Here is a 27217-nt window from a genome sequence, read left to right as displayed (position 1 = left end):
TACTGCTTGTATATTTTTTTTGCTTATTCCTTGTTTTTGCATTGCTACCCAAAGCATTGAAAGTGGTACACTATCGGTAAAATTTATTTTTAAACCATTTATTCAGAGATTTTTTTTATTTAAATTTAAATCATAGTAAATTTCAATAACTTTTTTATGGAACAAATTTATTTATTTATTTTTCCGGGATTTTTCAATTTTTCTGGGAGATGAAAGTAGATCAGTTCTTTATTTTCTGGAGTTATCCCATTTAAAAAAAAAATGAATGTTTTGAGTGCCATAGAAAGCGAGATATTGCAAATTTTTCCAGCGCGATTCAATTTGAATTTCCATTCTAAAAAACGGAGCTCAGAAAGTTTTCCTGACCACTGTCACGTGGCGGTTTTTTTAGAGTACAATTACTTTAACGTCATTTCACTTTATCAATCCATTATATACCATCCATAAATTGAATCATAAAATTTAAATTTTCCCTTATAATCTGGGAAATTTACAGCACTTAATGTTAATTAATAATGGAAATGACAAAAAAACATCAAATTTATAAATGTTTATAAGCTAAAAAGTGAGCCCTTTCTGAAACGGTTTTTTAATAACAATTTTGATAAAATGTTAAAGCTTTTTTAATATATCTTAATGTTTATGCACGATAGATCTCATTAGGTCGAGGTGCATAAAAGGTGCGAAAGAAACCATCTACGAAACCTTCTTACGCACTACATAGATCCATCTACGAAATATTTGGATTTCTTATAAGAGCATGATTAAAATAATATGTTAAATATCAGCTATTTCAAGTAATATAAGAACTTTATGGTTAAGAACCCTACGATAATAGGATTCAAGAATCTTAAGGCGCGTACTAACTTGACACACACATCGCAATTATTGTAGCCCCGTAGGGGTATTTCGGTTAATCGTCGATTTAGTTTTATACAAGATTTCAACAAGGAAAGCGATCATAATAGCAAGTGCAACCAACCGACGTAGTAATTCATAGTAGACTTAAACAGAAAAAAAGCAGGATAAATTTTTTTTTAACTCAAATTAAACTGTACAGTGTATCATCACGATCGCTTCTTCTTCTTCAGGTTCCTTCTCCTATCGGAGGTTGGAAATCATCATCGCTATTTTAATTTTATTGGCCGCGCTTCTGAATAATTCTAATGAGCTGCAACCGAACCACTCTCTCAAATTTCTTAGCCAGGATATTTTACGTCGTCCTGGGTTTCTCTTCCCTTGTATCTTCCCTTGTATAATTAACCTAAGTAATACGTACTTCTCGCCCCTCATTATGCGACCCAGATATTGAATCTTTCTAATTTTAACAGTTTTTATGACTTCACATTCTTCCTTCATTCTTTGTAACACCTCTATATTAGTTACTTTTTCAGTCCACGATATTCTGTGGATTCTCCTGTAGCACCACATCTTAAAGGAGTTTAATTTTTTGATTTCAGACTGTTTTATTGTCCAGGCTTCCATGCCGTATAGCAAAGTAGAAAAAACGTAACAACGTAGCATTCTTATGCGGATCTCTAGATTAAGGTTACGGTTAAGGTTACGATTAGGGTTACACAATCGCTACGTTCACAAATACCATCCAAACTGAGCAAATTGACACGTAAATATTCTTTTTGATGTAGTCCGAAAACCGACTACAGACGTATAGCATTCGTGCGGGTTAACTTTTAGTCATACCTAAAGAGCTGAGCATTTTTGCGCACACAGCGTTGGTGCGAATAAATTTGCTCATGCACGTAAGATTCTTAGTTTCAGCAAAACAATATGCGGTAAATGCTTATTATGACAAACCATACTCAAGAGGTCAACTTCATCAAGGAGTTCGAATTGTTTTGATTACTCAAAATCTAGCGTTTCCTAAACATCTCAACAAAATTTAAAGTGAATAGTTTAAAAGCGTTGTATACATAATTATAAAAAGTAGATTTGCATGTAATAAAACTATAATAGCGTTACGGCTGCACTAAAACCCAAACTGTAACAATAAATGAAAAGTAGATTATGGCACACATCCACTAAAAACATCGAAACCTTCTCGTTTATGCTAAAAAATGCAGATATATCTTATCTCGCATTCAAAAGCTGCCAGATAACAATCTCTCGGCATTAATTAAAATTTATGTGGTCGACCGTTATAATTTTTAATTGCGAGATTATGTTATTTCATGTGAATTATCTCTATTTAAAATCGTATCTCAAATTCAAGATCAAGGTAAGCGCGTCATTCGAGATCATCACATCGAACCTTGTGACTCTAATTATTGACTTCAATTAAAATTCTCTTTTTTTTCTTAAAGTATATTTTGTTTAAAGTAAGATATAAATATTATATCGTCTAAGTAGTAACATTGTGAAGAAAACTCAAAATAGCTGAAAAATGTAAAGTAGAAAACGATTTGTAAATACTATATAAGATAGGATCGAAGTTGGTGAAGAAAAGATACACATTAAGGAACTGTAGTGAAACCAATAAATAAAACTTCTGGGATACACAAATTATCATATTCTAGGAGCTTTCCTAGTTACATGTCTCTTATTGTTTCTATCTTTGAACATACAAGTATTGATCCATCTTTTAAGATGTCACTTCTTGCCGGAGTCGCTTTTATCGATTATATTTACAACTCGGTGTACATGAGTTAGGAATAGTAATTCAGGGGACTACGAAACGTATGGATAAATGTAACGTGTAGATCCACCTTGACAGATATCCGAAAGGTAGCTACTGGCATGGCGTAAAGGGCTTTTGATAGAGTCCAGCATGAAAATCTTTCCTCTTCCATATCACTGGCTACTACGCACAAGAAACCCAATCGAACACTTGCACAAGGGACATAATTTTCCCTATTTACGAATATATGGACGCACCTAGATCGGTTTATCTAGGTGCTAGGGTGTCGTTTAATTAAAGAACCCTACTTCCAGAGTAATGTTTGGGAAGCAACGCGAGAATTGTTACATATCTAAGTGTCTGATTAAGAACCAATTGACCACCAGTTAATAAACCTACAGAGCCAATTTTAAAACTTGAGAATATTGAACACAAGATTCATGTTCATTGAATCAGTACTCACCCGAAGTACAGCGTTAGTTTGTATAAAGCGACTCTCTCTTCTCTTATCCATTTATCCTTACTCTATTTCACACTTTTATGATGTAGTAGATGTAACGGAGTGTTGCGCCTTTTATAAACAGGAACTATACGTGAGATCTTTTGGGCTGTGGAGAAGACGTCCTCATTTTGAAAATATATCTTTATAAATATATAGCCCTTTTATCTGAAAAGCTACAAACAAACTCCCATTTGACCTTTCTCATGAAAAAAAATTAAATTCTGAGTAACATTATCCTCAGGCCAACCCTTTTAGGGATTCCCAAAACAGTTATTTATTAGCAATGATTGTTAATTAAGTCAAGAATGTAATAAATAAAGGCGCAGATATTAGGATCTGATACCTGGTAATTGACACGTTTTGCTTGTTATAGAGTGTCATAAGAACGGACCATGTAATCACTTAAAAATATCACCATTTCCTATCAGTACTCGAGATCAACTGACGTGAAAAATGTAAAAGTAGCATACATATTTATCATATCGAAGTCGCGTTTTTATATGGTCGAAAGTTTAATTAATTGACATGCAAAAATTATTTGCACGCACTATCAAACAATCTAAAAAATTGTCATGTGTTTTATAGGTTGAAAATATGCAGAATCAGAGAATTTGTGGATAATTCTTTTTTATCAAATACAATAAGAATATATCGAATAATATTTTATCAATTTTTTGGACAAATTTAAGAATTTTTTACGAAAATTTAGATGCTAAGAAATTTCTTCTTCTTTAATTTCCAATCTGGTCTCCAATGTTTATGGAGGGCAATACTTTATCCTTCAAGAACATTGTAGATCACAAATACGGTATTTAAAACCAATATCTACCAGAACAACACCATAAAAGTAAAAGGAGTAGAAGAACTAACTGGCTCAATTTGAGCTGGCAATGGGATAAGACACGGCATTTCCTGAGTCCTCTATTGTTCAACCTGATCATGGATGAAATCAATGATCAGGTTAAACGAACGAAAAAAGAATACCAAATGGGATAAAAACCTTAAAATAATCTGCTATGTTTAACATGTTAATTTCCCCAAAAAAGACAAAATGAGGGTTATAAGATAATAGAACAAAAGTTTTATTTAAAAATCCTTTATAAAAGGTATATAATTAACAATACCCGTTCGGGCTACATCACAGAACGTTTTCGGATTAAAAAGTCCATCATTAATGTATTATTTCCAGGTGTACATGAGCCATTAAATAACTGAAGAAGTTGCCTCAGTTGTCATCTATGTAGAACCCATTCAGACATTGTTTGAGGGTCAGCAGTAACCGTTATTGGTGAGTTGCTATGCAGGGTATCTGTTAAATACTTTAACATAACACCATCTGTTCAACAAAAATGTAATACTACAAACAGCAGAGATTAAAATCCTTAAAAAATCGATTGTAAGACACTATGGAACAGAGCCAGAAGTACAAGAGTAGAATGGAACGATCATATACGCGGAATGACAAAACGAAAACGATGGAACGACAGCTTACTGGGGGCACATTGAAAGACAGAAGAGTTATGTCTCCACAAAAAAAGAAGGAGAAAAAGAAAAAAAAAAAGGAAACCAATTTACCGATATGCCGAAAAATAAGTACAGTGCATACATCCGGTGTTGACTTAGGGTGCAAAAATTTTAACGCTTACTAAAAAAATCCGTGGGAAAAATCTGAGTAAATAATTAAGATATGGAGACCAAAATGTAATTAAAAGAGACACAACAGGAATCAAAGAAGGTATGGTGGAGTGAAGAATTCATTCGGCACAAGATCGGCAGCATTGGAAACGACTGACGGAGGCTTATGTTCAGCACTGAACACTACAGTCTGCTTGATGATGATGATGAAATTACTGAGAAATTATTAGACATAATAGAGCAGCGTTTCTAGTTCTAATTGACTTGAAGAAAGCATTATGTAACTTATCTTTTGTATAATAAAGAAGAAGGTCATTGGATATTCTAGAAAATATTAAAATATTTACCAAAGCAATAATAATATTGAAGTCAGAAGACATGGACAACTTACTATAGTCGGTTCGCTATATTTACGCGAGTTTCGGATTAACAAAATTATGCTAATGACTCATTCATAACCAGTTGCAGTAAACGACTTCCCAGAAAATTAGGTAAAAACTACATTAATGGTCATATTTTAAAATAGATTAAAATAACATATAGGTACATATAGGTAACAATAAAAGGTAGGTATAAATTTATTACAATATTGCAGTTGAATTGATTCTTTGCCAGTGTTGACATTGTATGTTTGGTGGAAATATTTAAAAATGCCTAGACGTGTGTTAGATGTAGATAGTCTAATTTGTAGTGTACATAAGTATTTTACGGATGAAAAAGAAAATGGCGGTCCTTTAAAATCGGTAATATCTGTTCAACAACGCGTATGTGATGCTCTAGGAATTAGTGAAACCAAACTAAGAGGAGTATTACAAAATCGCAATAATGAACGGCCGAAAGAAGATCACCGAAAAACTCGCCTATCATTGAAAACGAAAGATATTCCAGATGGAAAAAAATTTGAAATTCGTGATACTATTTATCGAATGCGAGCCAACAAGGAACATGTGACCTTAAATACAATTCTCTCGGAATTAAAAGATAGAAAATTTGACGAAATTGGCAGAACAAGTCTATGGCAAGTGATACATAATTTGGGTTTCAAATTTCAAAAGGAGGATAACAGAAAAGCCCTTTGTGAAAGAAGTTCTATTGTGCATAAAAGAATTAACTTTCTAAGAAAATATTCTAAATTAAAAGAAGAAAGGGCAAATTTTATATATTTAGACGAAACATGGATATTTTCTAGGGGTGCAACCAAGAGAATATGGCAAGATGATAACGTAAAATCTATCAAACATACTGATGGAGAAGGGAAGCGACACATAATTTTACATGCAGGAGGGAAATCGGGTTTTATAGAAGGTGCTGATTTAATATTTTCATCTAAATCAAAATCAAGTGACTATCGCAATAATATGAACACAGAAATGTTTGTAAAATGGTTACATGAAAAACTTCTCCCAGGTTTAAGTGAGCCCAGCGTAATTATTTTAGACAATGCACCTTACCATTCTGAAGTATTAAACAAAAGTCCAACGAATTCTTGGACTGTTAATAAAATTAAAGAATGGTTGACAAAGGAACATATACCATTTACACAACATATTTTAAAATCAGAATTATTACGCTTGGCAAATATCCACGCAAAACCAAAAACCTTTGTTGTGGATCAGATTATTGAAAGTTACGGTCATCAAGTTTTACGTCTGCCACCGTATCATTGCCAGTTTAATCCCATCGAATATATATGGGGAATAGCAAAACAATATTATGACAACCATATTGGGCCTAACGGTTATAGCGACGACGCAGTTCGGGAAACTTGGCGAAAGGCACTTTCAATTGTAACTCCAGAAGTGTGGTGCAACTGTATATTCAAGTGCGAGAAACTTATAGAAGATTGGTGGACTCGTGAAAATAAAATAAACAAAATAAGTCCAATCATAATAACAATTAATGGTGATGACAGTGATGATGATGACGATTATGATATTTTTGATGATAATGACTGATTTTCATTTTTGTTGGCAAGTTAAATTTTTTTATTTTTCATTAGAAATTCTCACCATGGAAGAAATATACATAGACCATATTTTCTGTGTGAAGTGTAATATAAAATTATTATTAGGTTTATATTAGCCACATTAGACTCCATTAATCAAGTAATTCTCCTTATTATACTGTCAATTATATAAAAGATTTTCCATTATTATTTAATTAAAAAAAGTTATGGATTATTTTTCATTTTATTTGACCAGTTGATATTTCCCCAAAGAGCAGGTAATTAAAACTGGGTACTTACAATAAAATTTTTAATCCGAAACCCGCGTAAATTTAGCGAACCGACTATAGACTTACAGGCAACGGAATAAGACAGAGAGACTTATTAAGCCCTAAGCTCTTCAATTTAATCATGGATGAAAACGTGAAAAGCGCCAACAAACAAAGAGGATACATAATTGGGAAACAAAGAAGTAAGAATACTTTGTTAAGCTGACGACGCAAAACTCATAGTCTAAAATGAAGATAATGTACAAAAAAGCAATAAAAAGGGCGGGGTTGAGAATATCGAGAAGAATTACAGGAAATACGCTGTGACTTTAGGAATTAATACAAGAGAAGAAAATACAGCGTACAGATGAATACTGAGTAGAGTAAAACAAGTACCGGCTGACCGCGCAAAAGATACAGTGACATCTAGCCATAGGAGTGTCAATCCGACAATGAAAAAACAGAAGTGTTTAAAGAGAAAAAGAAGGAGAAGAAATGTAGTGGTCAGTTGACATTTAGAAATCGGCAGAAAGGCATTTGTTCCTCGTATCTAACTTCGATTATTATGTTATAAATTTTATTTATAAAGACATTGTCACCATACTTTAAGACCTCTACGGGAATGCCATCCATTCTTTAAGACTTTCAATTTCGTCCTTTAGGGCATTGAAGAGATTCTATGGGGCGTGGAGTGTTACCCGTTGAGGACATGTATACAATATTCCACTGTGGTATGGATTATTGTAATTCTTTTTAAAATTGTAATAATATTTAATTATTTTTTTGTGCTATTTAACTAAATCCAAATCAAATTATAAAAAACACCACCTATCTATTCTGTTGTATTAAAAGAACATACGTACAGATTATTATAATTTTTTTAAACCTGAAATGAAATTAGTTATCTAAGTGGATATCGATCCCAGAAAGTAGTCATCAACGCGTTGTGGGAAAATTTCAAATTTAAAATGTACAGAAATCATTTTAATTATGAAGTAATTAGGAGAAATAATATTAATTATATTAATTTGCCAGGTGTATTTTTTATTATCTATTTAATTCTATGGGAATTATTGTTTGTTTTATTAAAATCTCCCGCCACGAGAGAAATTGTCCAGAGACGGAATCAAAACTTCAGCATATGTGCATCTGTAAGAGATATATTTGTATTATTTATTATTAATAACGATTTTTTTTTGTTAATACTCTATTGACCAGCATCATGTGGTGTTAAATCTTGCAAAATAGAAGGATATTCAGTATCCCATTACTGTCACATTTAAATTTCTTTTTTAACAACATTTTTTTGTACGACTTATTTATAGCTCATACTTTTTTTTATTTTAGTTTATACCAACAAGCTAAGAGTAGTTTGTACTACAGTCTAATCAAGAAGATTAATAAGCAGTTCTATTTTAACTTAAATTGTTACAGTTTTCATTTTAAGAACTAAAGTTTCATTATGTGTTTCAAAATGTTTTATAGGCCAGTAGTATTTACACTTTAAACAAATATATGAAGCTCGCACAATGCTCTGTTCTGCACTAACTATTTTCACTTCACTAACTCGAACGATTTTGTTCTAATGAGCCTTCTGTCTCCTGAGCTATATGTGTTGTGGATGAGTTGGATGGCCTCGATATTCACATGTTAAAGTACTCGTTGTTCATGTCTTCTGACGCATTTGGCAATTATTTTTTCTGTTGCCTCCATTTTCAGATCTCAGTGGATTTAGCTGTTTTCGACGTACGATAGAGCACCCACACTGCTCCTTAGTATCCCATCTTAAACCTCTGTATTACTTCAATGTTGTTTTTCTTGGCGCATCCTCAGAGCTGTGCGCCGTATGTCCATACCGATCTTATTAAAGCAGTAGTTTGTTATCAATGGATAATTTAGAATTTCTTCCAAGCATCCAGTTCATCTTTCTAAATTTTTGTTCTCTTTTACGAAATCTCTTATACAAATGCTCCAAAAGGTATTTTGCAGAATTTGCAACAGGAACCTGATTGTTATCTATTCTAATAGGTAATATTCATTTTAATTTTCCATTTTTTTTTGTCCAATGATTGATTTTATTCACTGAGAACTGTAGTTTTTTTGCAGCTAATTCATGGTCTTCTCCAACTGATATCTAATCTTTATCATCACCGAAAGTGCCTATCATGGTCACTTCAAGATCTGGAATATCATTAGTGTAAAATGGGTAGAGTATCGGTTCCAGTAGACCCTATTTTATGGTACCCCCGCTTTGATTTCTTTCAGGCCAGAATTAACCTCCACCTTCTTGACGACTCCAAAGAATCTGTTGAGTCAATTAATCAATTGAAAATAAATAATTAATAGTATTATTTTGGTAGCATTTTTTTTTTTAGTTTGTGAATGAGGCCTTTATACCAAACTCTAACGAAAGCTTAAGCAGCATCCAGGAAGACGGCTCAACAATCTTTCTTTCCTCCCATTGCTCTTTCTCTTAAATTCATTATTCTATGTGTTTGATCCAAGGTTGAATGATTTTCCTGAAACCAAACTGATGAGGTGGTATGAGGTTCCTTTTAAATAGTTTTTTAAATAGACAACAAAGATATAGGCTGTCTGTATGTTGAAACTTCATTTTGCGGTTTACTTGGCTTTGCATTATGATCTCTGCAACTTTCCACTAAATCGGCACATCGACCATGAATGCATTTATTGAGTAAATAATTTTCACTATAGCTTTTTTGGAAGCTGTTTTAATATTTCTTCTGTTAAAGCGTTTTTTATTACCGTTTATACGATAAAAACTAGGACAAAGAGAACTAACTATAAGATAAGACTTGATGCCAGAAGTATAAGCCAATTACATGACTTAATGTAATTATTAGAATATTCTGAGACTATAATCGGCGATTATCAAAATAAATTTGGATCTTATAGAGCCACAACACATAATATATGAATACTGAGAATGATCCAAGAAAAAGTTTACAAATATGGCATTGAACCATCATATAAACACCAAGTATGTACTAATTACTCTTTATGCAGATGATTTACCTGTGATTAGCAAGAACAAGCAACATCTCCGAGAAGTCTAAGGGCCGATTGTTCGAACGCTAATCAAAACTTGATTGTAATCAAATATTTAATTACAATCAAATACGTCATAACAGCTGTCAAAATTATTAAAAATTGCTTATTATTATTGATTTGTAAATAAAAACATGTAATTAATATCAGAAAGAGTTTAATTAGGGTTTATTTTAAATTAAAACGCAAAATAAAATTGAATAAAATAAATCAGACAACATAATCTCAAAATGTGATTTATTTGATTTTAATTAAATATTTGATTACAATCAAGTTTTGATTAGCGTTCGAACAATCGGCCCTTAGTTGTTCAAGAAGCATAAAAAAGAGAACTTAAAATCAATGAAACCAAAACCAAAGATATGATAGTCAAAAGACACCTGCAAAGGAAATTAGTATCAAGGCAAATAACTATACCTTTAAAGATGTAGATACATTCACACATTTGCACACAGAAAGCAATCAAGCCGTATCGCCAGAGGAAACCTTACATACTATGCCATAAAAGGTTGAAAACATCCAAATGATTTTATAGAAAATCCCTAATTACACAAGTGAAAAACTTACAAATAAGAAACCTGAGTTATGCCAAAAAAATGTGAAGAATAACTCAGGATATTTGATAGAAAGATACTAAGAAAAGTATATGGACGACGAAGAGAAATCAAGAATAAGAAAAAACAACGGGATTAGTGAATAGACTGAAGGACATAATATTATACGATTTGTAAAAGGCAAGAAGCTGACATGACTGAGACATGTGCAGACGTTAGAAGACACATTGCTATGCTTTGTGCCCTCCAAATAAAATTTGGCAGGACCCTGGTCTACCTGGCCTGTCGGCTATACTACCGTTAACGAATCCACTGCCCCTACGAGTCCAACTTCAAAGTGAAGGTGCCATGCCACGTATGCAAGAAACGTTTCATGGGGCTCCACCTTCCCCGTAGTACCTGTGTTGCGATTACCTCACCTACCCGTTATCCCACCCACGGGCGGATAAGCGAAGCAGGCAGAGGAATTTCCACCTCGCACGTAGACAGGTCGCCGCCGAGGATCTGTCCTCTACCACTCTTGAATCTCCCGACGTGTACGTGCCGGGGCACCCATACCACGCCTGACACTAGGCCAGCTCGTTCAACCTCGCCAGGCTCTTTTGGAATGAGAGTAGAGTGGTCCCACGAGAGTCTCGTCTCGGATACTAGGAATGTAGACCGGTGACCGTGTCGCCTAAGCGACCATGTGCGTTTCTACAAACCCGACACCTCAGGCGACGGCTCTCCACCTCTCGATTCCTACCCATTAGTCGCCTCTTACGACAGGCAGGGCCTTCTTGCCTCGGCCGTATTCTTATCTCCGCGAGCCGAACGAAGAGTTAGAAGACACAAAAGGAACTAGGAAAATGGTACAATGGAAACCAACAGGCAAACGAAAGAAAGAAAGGCCTAGAACCAGATGGTTGGACAACATGGCGGATGGCTTGAAAACGATGAATGTAAAAGGATTTAGGAGAAGGGGAAAAGAGAGATCTGAATGGAATGAAATAGCCACTTAGCTGACAAAACCCAAAAACAATAGAAAGAAAAAAAGAAGTTTGTTACTATCCAACTCTACAACAAATTAGGACACCCTGTAAAATATTTTCTTAGTTTTTTATCAATATTATCGCGTAAACTTTGATACATCGTATATATTGACGTGAATAGTTAATTATTTTGTAGAAACAACATTTCTGTGATTATGTAACAATGCAAAAGTAATTAATATGACCGACTCGTCATCTACAAGCAAAAAATGAGGACGAAACAGAATAAATTGTAGAATTTTCAGAAGACACATGGGGAAGTCGAAGCCAAAGAAATACTTAACTCCAATCGGATGCTTTATGAAACGTTTGCCGTTGGTGCAGCAACGCAAACGTGTACAGAATTAGCGAATTTCAGACACTTCGAAACAATATATGCATAAACTCCTACGTCATTAGAGATTCCTGTCGTAACCCTGTGTAAGTGAGATAGGCAATCAGCATTCTCGTAAGTTGTTGCGAATGCGATGGTATACCTGGCCCGTTGTGCGAGCAAATGCACTTGTCTGCCTTAGACTGAGCGGCGACTGGCTTTCATTAGATAAACTCTACACTGAGAAATTCAAATCAGTTTTGCGAATAGATAGATCTTACATTTTTAAGTGTAGTCTACTTTGCTTAGTGTGTAGTAATAGAGATTGTTGATTACTAGACTTCGGCAAATATGCAAATAAAAATGTAGAAAATATGCGCATAAATATGCACGTGTTTACCCGAAAATATGCAAATATTTTACAAAATATGCATACAAATAAATAAAAAAATCGTAAAATAGTAACAATTTTATTTAAAAAAAAAGTGTACATAACTAAATATTTCCTACTATTCATTAAGATTTACATTTATTTTAAGTAACTACATCATTTTTAAGTATGAATAAACTTATTTAGAATTATGGTAACAATAAATGACCAAGTGGTGTTCAAAATTTTCTAACAAAAACTTGTGGCTTCTGTCTGAGTACATATATTTATATATGGAAAAACTTCGTTCAACATCAACTGATGTAACGGGAGCATTTTTCAAACTAACCAAAACATTTGGTTCTAAATTAATTGTTTCCGAAATATTTCCAGCTAGAACACTGACTACTTCAGAAAGAATATGGTAACCTTTATTTTTTTCCATAGTAGCTTCAAATTTTTTTAAAATATCTTTTCCAATATTACCTCTAACGTTCCGACAACATGACGCAAATTCTTTTATTAATGCTGTACTTTCGAACAATGACAGTTTTGGTGATTCTAACTGAGTAATTGTTTTTTGAACAAAACTAAAATTTGATTTTATAAATGAAAGTTCTTGTTGAAGCAAGTTACTCTGAAAAGTTTGTTTAGAATCCAAAAGAGATTGGGAACTTTCATCTGTTAACGTATCAATTATGTTCTTTATTTTAACAAAATGATCTGCATAAAAATTAGCTGCTTCTAACCATGTTCCCCATCGCGTTAAAATAGGTTGTGGTGGAAGAGGAATGTTACGTAGCATTTCTTTATAAAGTTGAATTCTTATAAGAGATTTAAGAAATACTTTTTTGACACTGGATATCATGGTATTTACAAGAGGAAACTTTTTTCGTATTTCCTCTGCAACTCTGTTTAATCCATGCGCTACACAAGTAACATGTATTAAATCTGGGAAAAATATTTTTAAATTTTGTCCTGCTTTCACCATATAAGGAGCAGCATCCGATAAAATAAGCAGTAATTTATTAGACGGAATAGTTGTCGGAAGAAAAAAAGTTGCTAATGTTTCTTGTATAAAACGCGAAATTGTTAAAGCATTTGTTTTCTCAAGTTGCTGGCATGAAATAAGATGAGATTTTGGTAAGGTATCTTCTTTAAGAACACCAATCAATAAATGAGCAATATACTTTCCTGAGGAATCAGTGGTTTCGTCTACAGATATGTAAAAATAATTATCTGCAATTTCTTCCTTAATATTAATTAACACCGACGAGTATAGCCCGTTCACATTATTTCTTCTTAGAGACCGATCACTTGGAACATTAAGTTTGCAATATTTTTTTAGAAACGAACTAAAATTTACATTTGCTAATTTTGAAAGCGGTATGTTTGCAGACACTAATGCGCGACACAAGTTTTCATTAAAAGTTTCTTGCTCATCTAATTTTTTTGAAGTAGATTGGAAACATTTAGCCATTGAAGTTTGATGTTTTCCTCCTATTTTTCCTTTTTTTTGCAATGTGTGAAGCAGTTCTCACATGTTGGTCTATCTGAAATTTCTTCTCACATGCTATCTATAAATAAAAATAAAAACCTTTATTTTAACCCAACCTTTAAAATATAAAAATATACAAGGTGTTTTTGGTTAATCAAATAACTGGTTTGGAAAAAAAAAACACTCGCTAAGTGTTTTAATTGCAGTATTAATCCACAAATTAGTTTTTGTTACTAACCATTAGTACATCATATAACTTATTTTAAAATTCAACAAAAGTTTTTTTTTTGTTAATTCAATTACAATAAAAAGAATTGTGTTTTAGAATAGCTGACTTCATAAAAAAAAGTAAAGGTGAAAAATTTTTCTAAATACACACCATTGTATTGTACCATGGACAATTTTTTCTCACTAAAGGAAGCTATTTTTCACTTAAAAACAACCTACGAGTACTAAATTTCAAGTAAATACGTTTATTGGTTTTAAAGTTATTGTTGTTATTAACTAAAAGAATTTAATTTTTTTTAATTTTAACACCCTGTATCTCGAAAAGTAAATAAGTTTGACCCCTCATTAACTATATCGTTTTGTTCAATTTTTCGAGAAGTATCTACAGTCAGTTACGTTGTAAGTGTCATTTGGAAACATACATACCCTGTATGTATGAAATATTAGATATTTAATAGAAAATATTAGATACTTCTATACATATACATATATATACGATAAAATGCAAATGAGCGAACCCTTAGCGATTATCCAATAACTGAATGCCTCAGTGACCGAGACTTTCTAAGAATGTTGAGGGCTACTTAAATTGATCTTCTTTGAAATTGTAAATGTTTTGTACCTGTAGAGATTACGTACTTAGATAATTTCTTGATTAAAATGACTACAAAATTTTATACAAGAATTGAAATAAATTGGTATGTTTAAAAATTTTCAAATACAGTATAAAAATCTGAACTTTTATGCACTTTATGCAAACTTTTATACAAATATGCCAAAATATGAAATATTTGCATAAAATATGCACAATATGCAAAATATGCAATATGCATATTTGCCGAAGTCTATTGATTACAATTAAAAAATCACTTTGTATACGACTGGTCTTCTGAATGCCATAAAAATTACCTACAGTAAAATGTGGCGATCAAGAGTACAGTCAAATGGCCAATTTAAAGCGCCAATGTCATTATGAAAAATTATATTGTGTTATCATAGTTAATCAATCAGTCAATACTTGCTGAATCCATAGTCCATGTATTTCTTTCATTTATAGTATTAGCATCTGGTATTACTTATATCATGAGACTTACTTTGACCATAAAGAAAGTCATAAAGATATACCATGTGCTAATAGGAGCTCAACATATGAAAGCCATTGTTGCAGTTTCGCAAAATTGTATAAACTATTGCTGCGTCAGGCTCTTCCTACGTTAGCCTAACTGATTTTCCTTGATTCACATTTTAAAAAAATACAGATTGTAATGTTTTAATTTATTGGATAACTTTGTAACTATCGAACGACCCATCAGAAACATTGGGTGCCAATGGGTAACAATATAACTAGCTCTGAAAGTTGGGAGCCAATGTATAATGATAAAAATAATGTCTCTAGGGTGTAAGAACATCTTATCTTAGAAATAAATCTGAAAAATGAGTTTGACTGAAAAAAATAAACTAAGATATTAACTAATCATATTTATTTTACATATTAAATCAAAAACAAAATAAATCTTGCCTACAGTTTTACAAAAATTTTAAAATTGATACTTATGACTTCGTGTAGTTGACAGGATAACTTGCTCATATATTCTGATGTTGGCTGGATGTATTGTTGCTGAATGAGTAGCTTTCGGGTTGGTGGAGGTGTCGGGATCAAGCCCGTTGTAGTTCTAAGCAGCTATTGAATTCTGCATATCTACTATGCTGCTGCAGTTGACATCCCTCTGTATGGTGAACCATGAGGTTTTAGAAAGTTCCACCCAACAAGGCAGATTGCGTGCTACATTACGAATGGTGTCAGCAATACTTACTAATCTACTTCTCTGCTTCTGCTTACATTTCGCTTTAAATATCTAAATTGTGTTGTTTACACAAGGTCACATATAAGTAACCAACCACATTTACGTCCAAGATAGAGCTACATCCGAAAACTACCCGCAGTTGCTTGCCACCCAAAGCCGTACCACGTGGTAAAAGTACAAAATAATATACATTACATTGTTGCTGATACGCCAGTAGGTTTACTGGTGTAAAATTGTTACATTATTTTACAATTATTCATTGAATTACAATTGTTTGTTGTTAAACTATTTCTCGTATTTATGTGCATTTTGTGTGCCTTTTTTTAACAAGGTATTCATTTAACTATTAATTAATTGAGTTTTTATTGATAATTTACTTTATTTCCATATGTATTTAGATATTTTTCACCTTTGTATCACGTTTATAATATTAATAACATATTGCTCGTATTATTGTTTTACGCCGTTGGTTTATATATTAATCGACTATCAAGCGTATTCAAAAACGGCAAATCAAATAGTATGATAAAAATGTTAAAAGAGCAATAATTGACGGCCGAAATAAAGCCAAAGTAAGTAGCCTAAGGATAAACAACATAGAAAGTAAGGAGTCATGTACTGAAAAAGACGCGGAGCGAAAAAGATACGTATGAAATGTCAAGATATATAACTAATATACCAAAATAGCAAGATCAAACACGAAGGGTTGTGAAGCTTTACTAATTTTGTTAAATATGTATTCAGAAGTCATTGTGAGAGAAGCATTGCGCGATACACGATAAAACAGCTAGAAGAGTAGTTAATGGTATTCCTATAAGCAATATATATGACATGCGGATGACACCGTGCAGCTGACAGAAAGCATAAACGGCCTACAAATATTGGTTCAAATAGTTTATGACACTAGTATCCATTATGGTTTGAATATGAACCTTAACAAAATTTCTGATCTTTATCAAAAAACCACACCAAAACTTAAAAGCCGGATGCTATGCCTTTAAAATAATGCTCTAGGGCATAGTGTTGCAGTTTCGCAACGATATATAAGCATTTATTAAATATTAACAGACTTTTTGTTAATTTTGATTCTCCCCGTAGTATATTTAAACGAGATTGCGTGTACAAGAGCACAGCGGTTTTAAGAACTAATTTACAAGACGAGCCATTTGCGAAATAACACCAATGTGTGTATGAGATAAGGGACCATCTAAAAATCATAGTCGAATTTTATCTTCAAACCAACACAGATGTGTATGTGTGTGGGTTAAAGGTACCTGAGACACTTCACAACTGTCCTGTGACCGGGACAGACGTTACATGCAATTGGGGTGGAATGTGCATTATCAACTATCATATCCATCATTGTGTAAGGTACAATACACCATTTATCTATGTGGCTGCATATATCAAGTACGTTACTTGGTATATAGATTTCATATTTGCTTAGAACAATTATCTGAGTTGTGCCGCGATCGCGATTGAACATTTTCAATTGAACATTTTGCATTTGTTTTGTGTCATTTACTATATTATATATTTGTATTTTGTTACAACACCAATTATAATTCATCTGAGTTCTGTATTAATATTTGTATTAATTATTTGTATGCACCGCATTAATTATTTGTTTTTACAACGTTGACATATGTATCCGTAATTAGGTTGTATTTTTTTGTAATATTATTAATTTGTCTTTTATCTTTTTATGTATAGTATGTTTGCGGCTATGGCAGGTTTGTCTTTTGGTTGTTAAATACGTCGTAGTTGTCGCTTTGTTTGAGCCATCAATGTTCGATCCCTTAAATAGTTATCTTTTGGTGTCATTTCATAGTAACTCATATTTAAGTTTGTTTAAACTCTAGTTATAAATTGTATGTTTGGTTATGAATATTTATGTTTAATTCCACTTCTTTTTAAAATAGAGTTTTATATAGTCCTCTGGCTTTCATTTTTTATTTTAATATACATACCCAATGTGAAAGGGAGAAACCAGCGAATTCTGGATTGAACAGAATATCTTCTCTTTCCTCTCAGATGATCCCAATTGTTAAATTGAGGACATCGTATGTGCAGAACGCAACACATAGAAGCTGCCACTTCTATCCAGATGTGGTTGTGTCTTATGTTAACAATTGTCTCAAGAAAAAAGTTCTTAGAGCAGAAATAGAGACATATGGAAAAATATTTTAAAAATAAACAAATCAGAAACTTCTACTCTACTAAGAAATAAAACAAAAACAAACCGAGCATAATACCACACCAATAATTATAAAGATTAAGAGGAAAATCTATTAAGTGCAATTCATGAAAAATTAGAAAGATGAGCCGAAAATTACGAAAAATTTTTAAGGTAGAAGTACAAGGAAAAAGTCGACAAAAATGCAACTAACTAAGCGCTTTAAACCGTAATAAATATATTATAATTATTTAAAATAAGTTAATTTGTTGTTTTTATGAGAATAAGGGCACAAAAGTATACCCTGTTTACAATATCTCCAAAGAAAACAAAAAAGTAAATAAATTTTTTTTATTTTTGTCGCAGAGGCCACTCACTCATATTCTCCTCGATCTAAAACTTGCAGCATCTGCCCCCGAAAACTCGCAATCTTTCTCGTGCTCTCTCTGTTTGCGGTGCGGCCGATATCCAGTGTTATCGCTTCGAAGAAACAGAACAGCAGCGACGCAAAGCGTCTTTATCAGTGGCAGACTTCTCCGTCGAGACGCTTATCGCTCCAGACCAGCACTAGTATACATGTTATCTGGCAGCTCCACCACTATTAGAATATCTAAATATCCTTGGCTCGGGGATGTCGGCCGCCCACAAGGGGGCGGTCGGGGCGGCAGGGCTGCCCCTTGCATCGCTGCGATAGCATTGCCGCCACCACTTTATTTATATTCATCAAAGCTGCTCTTATCAGTTATGAACAGAAATATCGCAAGGCGAACATGCGGCCAGAGCTCGACTTGTTGTTATATATATCGGAGAATGAGATTTGCGATGCGGTCTATCCTCATTCGGGATTGTTCGTGTATTTATTATCCAATCATACGAGCAAAAATTTATTTTGCCATAACGAAAATCAGAGACGTACAATTACGAGGGCACAATTTTCCAGTTAATATCGTGTTGTAACACTATATTTACTACAATTTTACAATTTACAATGTTAATTAGGATTACCTATTAAAAAAGCAGTATTAAATTTTAAAAGATAAAGAACCAAACTTGTAACGAGGACGAAGCTAACGAAGTAAGTGGACATTCCACGAAAAACTTTCGTAATACGCAGAATATGTAAAGGGCTTCCTTCAAAACCTAGACATAAGGGAAATAAATAACAACTGATAACTGCTCTAAAACACATTGTAGAAAGATTTATATCTGATTAAATAAGTATACACACCAAAGAACTTATTGACAAACAACTACATGAAAAAACCAATGAGTTCCCATTGCAGAAAAAATAGAAAATGCCACTCAAGAATTCTATTATTTCAATCAAATTCGGAACTGGTATTTTGCTCAGGCAATTTTTTGTGTGTATAAAAGGCATACATTTTCAATTATTTTGTTTTTTTCCCTTTTGCCTCCAGATCTGAAAGACATCTGTTTATTCCAATTGGGAGTCCAAGTTCCTCCTAATTGAGGCCACTTTTATCCTAATATGGAGGCCCTTCTCATCCTAGTATGGGGGCCCCTTTTGTGCCTTAGTTTGTACGGAGGCCCCATTTATTCAAGGTTGGGCTAGTGCCGAGACCACCATTCAGTTTATTTGAATAACAGATATCTAAATTATTGTGACTACATTCCTCTTATATTCTAAACCAGGACAAGGGATCTTATTTTCAAGTTTTTTTCGACAGGACAGATTGTTTTTACGTTCAAAGCTTCTGTAAATAGCCGCTCCGAAGATTCCTTTTAGGATGAAATACGTATAAGCGGATATACAGACGTACGTGACAGTACGTGAAATCAAATCTTAACTGTCTTTCCTTTTAAGAAAGTTTATCTTATTATGAAAGATACTGAATTGAGTTGCGGAAAAATTATTTTTACATTATGGAAAGTAGAACATGACTACATAGAACTTGCGTAACATAGATTTTACTGTGTGTGTAAGCTGAAGGATGCAGTAGACAATAACCAGCAATTTACGTGAGGAACTGATGATGCATTTATTGAATTGACAACGTATTATATTTATTATTATTTATAAGTATGCTATTTAAAGGGGATTTGTCAGTATTTTAAGTACGTTCATTTTATGGGACGATTTTATTATTACTGCTTGTTCATTTCATTATCTAAAATTAATTTTATAAGAGTCTCTAACAAAGCACACATAAGGCATAATGATAGCACTATGTTAATACCAACATCTACAATTACAAATAAAATACCAGAATATGGTTTTTCAGTTCGATAAATTTACCTCTGACACATCAAAATAAGTGTTTTTATTTTTATTATTATATACAACAAAAAATATATATAAATGGAAATATGGAGTACCATTATCTGTTTTTAATTATCAATAAAATTATGTTTTCTCGATTTTCTGATTCACAATATTGATAATCGCTTGTTGGTTTTATTGTTAAACACTGATTTTATCTGGTTTCCATTGTGAGTAATCAAAAACTCCATCGACAATAGATAAAATGTTTCTTCCAATAATCATCGGCACGTTATTATCTTCTATCGCAATTACTAATTCTTAGGTTACTATTAGAAGGACAAATTATTACTAACAAAGAGAATTTATAAAAAAATATTGTTTGTGTTATGTATAATATTCTCGGCGATAATATACAAGTACAGATCCGAAAGTATCTGAAAACTCGAATCGCATTCGAAATCCTTCGTAATTATCTACCGTGCAAGTATACTTTATAACACTACGGAATCGTGTTGAAATTTCGGGACTGCGGTCTGCGGCTTAAATTGAAACTACATTTATTTCATCAGTTCGATATTTTGTTGATTATTTATATTTTCAACTTCATGAGGTACATACTATAAAATGAACTAACAGTTAGATATAACCTAACATTCACAATATTTTCTTTCAACTTGCAAGTGTATGTCATAATTATTTGACTTTTTGTTTTTGTTTATGTGGTACATTTCGAGAAACAGTCTTATAGTTATTTTATAGTTTTATAGTTATTTTTTATATCCATGATCTTGACATCTGCTAAATTAAATGTGTGGTGTGTTGTGTTGGAATCGTGTGCTACTACACAAGAAGTTTTCTTTGTTTTGCAATCACTTTTGTGCTGCGGTATTCTTTGTTTTATCTACTGCGATTTTTGCCCTATATACATCACATTCAAAACAAGAAAGTTGATAAATGTGATGACTCTTATTTAGAATATGTTATCTACATATTATCTCATTTTCCGTCATATAAGGCTGAGTTGTAGATTAGTTGTTAAAGAATTTTACGGTGATAGCCGTTATTTAAAAATACGTTGTATGTTTTTAAATTCTTTTTTACAAAAATATTGCCAATGTGTAAAATCCTGTTCTTCATCACTACAGTGCCTGTTTTTGGCTTTTTGAAAGCTAAGAGAAATAATTTATAAATCTTCCAGTCAGTCGTTCTTATCACCTTAATGCCTTATCACTTTGTTCTTACTCAGTCTCAACGGTAAATTGTAGGCGTTTGTCAAATCTACGCCGAGGTATAAAATTACGCCGATACAACCGTTTTATAATAACCCCCTACACATTCTCGATTGGGTTTAAATCTGGACTGTAGCTGGGCCATGGTAAGGTTTCGATATTGTTATTCTGTAGCCACTGGTTTATTATATTTGCAGTGTAAACAGGACAATTATCTTGTTGGAGGATAAAATTATTTTCTGGATACAACTGTTCTAAACCGGGAAACATGATGTTTTCTAGAATATTCAGATAAGTTTGCCCAACAACCCTGTCATCAATACACCATACCATTCCCATTCTTCTAGATAAAATCCATCCCCATACATTGCCGCTAAAATGACCAGCTGCTTGATATCTATCAACATGTAGAAGATTACATCTATTATTATCTCGTCTATAAAGCCCAATTTTGCCCTTTTTAGAAGATTGAAAAATTTTTCATCTGTAAATATTATCCTGTTCCAAAAATCTTGATTTTGTAGCTGATGGTTTAAAGCAAATATAAGTCTTGATTGCTTCTGTTGTAGTGTAAGAGTTTGTTTTTTTGCTGCAGTTCGGTACCTAAGACGCGATGCTTCAATTCTGCGCCAAGTTGTTGTCTTTCTTCCCGGAATCTATGCTATAAAAACTTGCAGTTTTTGCATCTTTAAAAAGATTCTCTTCTGATCTCAAAATCGTACCATCTTCATGAGCGGTAGATATGTTTGGTCTTCCGGAACCTTGCTTTCTTTCGAGAGGTTCTTGTTCTCTCCATCTTTTATTAATATTAAAATCTGTTGTTCTGCTTAAGTTGAAATGGTTCGCTATGGCAGATAGTGACCAACCATCTTTTAGTTTCGTTACAATTCTTGCTTTTCATTCTTTGCTAGCATGTGGAGCCATTTTTTGAGGTTGAACAGAATAAGATATCTGACAAATTTTAAGATTTGACAATGAAATTGACAGTATGTAAATAATAAGTATTTATCCTTCAAAACACACTACTCAATTTTCTACAAACTACTTTAAGAGTCGTATTAGTTTTGTAGGAACCAGCTGTAAATATTAGAAAAAATTAAGTCGATCAGATTAACGAAATTATTCTTACTTAGTGTGATATTTGGTTCTACTAAGTGAGAGTAGTAGTGAGATTTAATGATTAGGTTGAGAGGAATATTCTTGAAAAGCGATACTGCATCTAGGGATATAAGTATATAGGTTTGAGGGATTGTAACATTCCTGATTTGTTCGACAAACAAATCGTTCGTCTATCTCACCTATGGATTTGAGATTTTTAATAATAATATTGAATTTGGTTTGTATTCTTACCATTTCAGTGTTTAATTGGCTGTAATTAGAAGAATCCTGTAGCATTATTTTTTTTTTTTTCATGAAAAGCTACTCGTTTTGACGGTTGACACTATCGAAATGGCAAGTGGATAATTCATTAGACTCTTCATCTCATGGTTAGAGTGTTTATCAACAATTTACAATGTTTTGCGTCTATCTGTTTACGTTTACGTCCTTGTTGCAGAAATCTTCGTTTATTTTTGCTATACTGAACACCCCTTTTTTATTATCAATTGCAAGCCATAAATGCCACGTTATTTACTGCGTGCATATAAGATAATTCATGGCCTAACCTAAGTACGATTTTGATCGATGGTTTCGATTTGTTAAAAAAAAAATCAACAACTGCCAACGATTGGCAATGTTCCCGTTATATTTCCTCGACTGGGACCGGCCAACAAATCAATTGTATCTAAATCTAAGTGAAGAACGAAGACACTATGCATTTAATGCGGAGGATGCGATGTGGTTAGCATGAAGTATCCGCGTAGGACGCTCTCTGATAGACTGCTTCATTAAAGTAGAGTTTCGACATGCCCGATCCGTGTACATCTCCCTCTTATCACCGATGCATTTATAACAACCTGTTTGCTATTTAATTCTTCTTCTCTTTTGGCCGTAACTCGTGAATTCTGGCACGTATTTTATTGCTTATCATTCGCCACCATCGCAGAGACTCACTCGCCACGGACCTTATCGAAATCATGTTTCTAAGTACTAGTCTTGGGGACACATTTCAACATTTTCGCATAAGAAAAAATCTATTTCTTACATTGTATACCAATAGCCACAGTTTACAGTTCAATACATGAGCTCAATTTATATCGTAGATATTTGGCGCATATATTATCATAAGATCTTAATCATTTCGTATTAGTTTTTTCTTTCTTTTGTTTGTGGACAAAAACGCTATTGGAATGGAGACCACCTAAGGTAAACGACTTGTCGAGAGAACATCAGCACTACGGACTGTCTACTTAAAGAAAATGAATAAAAACTATATTAGTAACCTTTTTAAATACACAATTTTTGTAATTTTGCTTTTGAATTTGTTTCATTTTCAATATGTACTTTGTTCTATGCAAAATGTATAGTAAAAAAGTGGTATCATAATAAAAAACGAAATCTGGTTTTTACTCACAATCCCTGTGCACACTTTTGTCTCTGGTTGTTCCTCTAATGAGTGGCTCATGGATATCAGGCGTCCAGCTTAAGTAGTTTCATTGGTTCGGAGATCTCCTGGCGAATTTCCTGTCTCAGCTGCTTTTTCCATCCTTTCTATAGCGTCCATACGAGCGACGAAGATAATGGCTAGGCCGAACACTGTTACTATTAGTATCTCCGGAATTGACATTTTTTTTTTCTGATTTAGTCTGAGCTGTGTTACCTGCACTGTTGCCAGCCTGATTGATGAATATGTGTTCTTTTTTTCCCTTATTTTGATTGTTGATCATTTTTCCCTCTTATTTTACTTTGCGATAGGTCAGATGATTCTTATTCTTCATAAACAGGATCGCCATGTGATGTCAGGCTGTCGCTGCATTAGCCTAACTGATTTTTTGTGTACACTTTTCCAACAAGAGAATGGCGGATTATAATTTTTAATTTATTGTACAAATTAACACTAATAAATTAAACCCAGGTCGTGTTGCTACTTTAATATAAACTGTATCAGTGATACTAACTAATTGATTTCTGTCTAATGTTTGATCACTAATAAGTATAACGATTTGGCACTGAACTAAATTCAAATCGAACACATGTAAAATCAAATTTAATTTAAATCTCTAAAAGGTCTGCGTGTCCTTATGACACAAACAAAAAAACTTACTGCATATAGATACAAGGGGTGTGCCTTAAGCTTTTGAAGCAACAATTCTTTAAAACGTTTATTTGGGGCGTCAAAATTAAAGTTGATTTGAAAATTATTATTTAAATTTTAATTTTGTGTATTTTTTTTTCTTTAATATTTATTTTTTGTTGTTACAGGAGAGGTCGAAGACTGGAATAGCGACCCAGCCGACAACGCCGCTTCGACAAACCCACCATCGAAATCGCCCCCGCCGAAGACAGCAACTCCAGAAGAACCCGCCGAGGAAAGTACGCAAATTTCGGTGAAGAATGAAACGGAAGAAAAAACACCTAGAATACGGTTAAAAGCTAACTTGGCGACCGATCCCGCCTTACAAAGCCAGCCCATCACTTTGACTAACCCCAAAGTGGAATCTGAAGTTTCCCAGTTTTCCAGTGGATATTTAACGGCACTTAGACCAGCTTTACAAACTGCTTTGGTGTCAAGGGGATTTTTTCTGCCGAATATAATTCCTGGTGCAGAACCGCAAACCGAGTCTGTGGAAACGAGGCAGCAAACAGTTCCAATATTTCAATGTTCTCCTTGCGGGATCAGATTTTCATCTATAAGCACTTTAGAAGCACATCAAACGTACTATTGCTCGCATCGTGTAAATAAAGCTGCAACTGACGATGACTCGAAATCAGTTACCGATCCAAATGGAAACCAATCCGATGCTGACGTATCAGAACCCCCTCAGAAAAACATCCGCACCGGTAAACAATATACCTGCACCCATTGTTCGTACAGCGCCGATAAGAAGGTCAGCTTGAACCGTCACATGAGAATGCACACAGTATCTCCTAGTCCTAGTCCCCTGAACATAGTAACTACGCCAAACGGAGAGAGCAGCACTAATAGTACTGATCGCTACTGTGCAGAATGCGATATTAGGTTTAGTTCCCAGAAGACATATCGTGCCCATAAGTTACACTATTGTAATTCAAGGCATACGATAAAACCACAAGTGGTGACAACAAAAGCTTCGTCAAGTACGTCTGGATCGTCCCCCACTTCACCCATTGACTCTAGACCCTGCAGATCTCCCTCTTCACCTTCGTCGCAAAACGCTTCGCAGCAACCTTTCTTGGCTTTACCAACCAATCCTATAATAATTGTGCCATATTCACTGTTTCGAAGTGCGAGCGTCTTTCCAGCCCTTTCTGTTGCTTCGGGGCTTCCAAACCCCGATACCCCATGCTTCTTGCTTCCTAATGGTACTCTTCAACCAATGACGAGTGCTTTGCTTAATCAATATCAGCAGCAGCAATCTGAAGGTAATAGAAACGATAGTAAAGCCAAAGAACCACCTGTTGTTCGGGAAACTTCCTCGGCGCCATTAGACTTAAGTGTAAGAAAATCTCCTGACAATAATGATCTGATTATCGACTTTTCTGAAGATCGAGGAAGGAACACTCCCAATAAATCTTTGACTCCTGACAAGAGCAAATCTGTTCCTTCTTCACAAAACTCGCCGCCAACCACACCAGTCTCCCATTGTGAATCGTCACCTTCGCCGAAAATCAAAGATGAAGCTTCAAGAAGCAGCAGCCCCAAGAGACTTAGATCTGTGCTAAAACCGACGCAAGAAAAATCGAGAACAAGTCCAGAAGTAAACAATTTTCAACACTTTGAAGGAAATCCCTCATTACATCCATTACTAATGAGAGGATCTCTACCCCTCCTTCCACCCGAAGTTCAAATGAGACTAGAACCTTCTCTGCCCGCAGTAATGCCTCAAGTGCTTGTGAAGCAAGGCGTTTCTAAATGTAAAGACTGTAATATAGTGTTCTGCAAGCTCGAAAACTACGTTATTCACAAAAAGCACTACTGCTCGGCCCGCAGCCAGGACGAAAACCTCTCCAAATTCTCCGGTAGCCCTCCGGTGAGTCCTAATAGTATCGAAACCACCAGCCCAGCTGCGCAATACCAACAACTCATCTGTTTGGCATGTGGTATCAAGTTCACTTCTTTGGACAACCTAAACGCCCATCAAGCTTACTATTGTCTAAAGCGCGGCGACACCGAGGTGAGAAAATGCGGCAAGTGCAAGGGAATCGCTGAACCGGGCCACCAGTGCATCCCCCACGCGGCCACCCTTACAGGATGGAAATGTCCTTGTTGTGACGTCGTCAGTCCCACGGCTAGTGCGGCCCAGAGGCACATGGAATCTCATACTGGAGTAAAAGCGTACAGGTGTACTATCTGTCGATACAAAGGAAACACCTTAAGAGGAATGAGGACGCACATTCGAATGCACTTCGATAAGAGATCTTCCGATTTACAGGTGAGTTTAGCTGGCATGTTTACATGAATTATTCAACGATTGTCGATCATCGTGATGATTTAATACGGACATTGAGATTCATTTGCATCTCTTGTTAGATTCTTTTGTTCCACACCTCGATAAACTGACATTGATATGTCGATATATGTAATGTTTTAAAGCTTTGTAGATTATTAAGATAAATATTATTACAATATTCAAATAACTTAAGAGGAAATAATAGT

The 27217-nt window shown here is 34.0% G+C and overlaps 1 protein-coding gene across 3 annotated transcripts in view; it reads left to right on the top strand.

Moving 5' to 3' along the window:
- The window catches only part of ush (Zinc finger protein ush), a 427478-nt gene that overhangs the window by 381886 nt on the left and 18375 nt on the right, over positions 1-27217 (top strand). For all 3 annotated transcript variants that reach the window (XM_072521038.1, XM_072521039.1, XM_072521037.1), the window contains one exon: positions 24844-26993. In XM_072521038.1, coding sequence (XP_072377139.1) covers positions 24844-26993 — 2150 coding nt within the window. The remainder of the gene's footprint in view (positions 1-24843; positions 26994-27217) is intronic.

Source organism: Diabrotica undecimpunctata, chromosome 1 (assembly GCF_040954645.1).
Source record: "Diabrotica undecimpunctata isolate CICGRU chromosome 1, icDiaUnde3, whole genome shotgun sequence".
NCBI lineage: Eukaryota > Metazoa > Arthropoda > Insecta > Coleoptera > Chrysomelidae > Diabrotica > Diabrotica undecimpunctata.
This window is presented reverse-complemented; position numbering and strand designations above follow the sequence as displayed.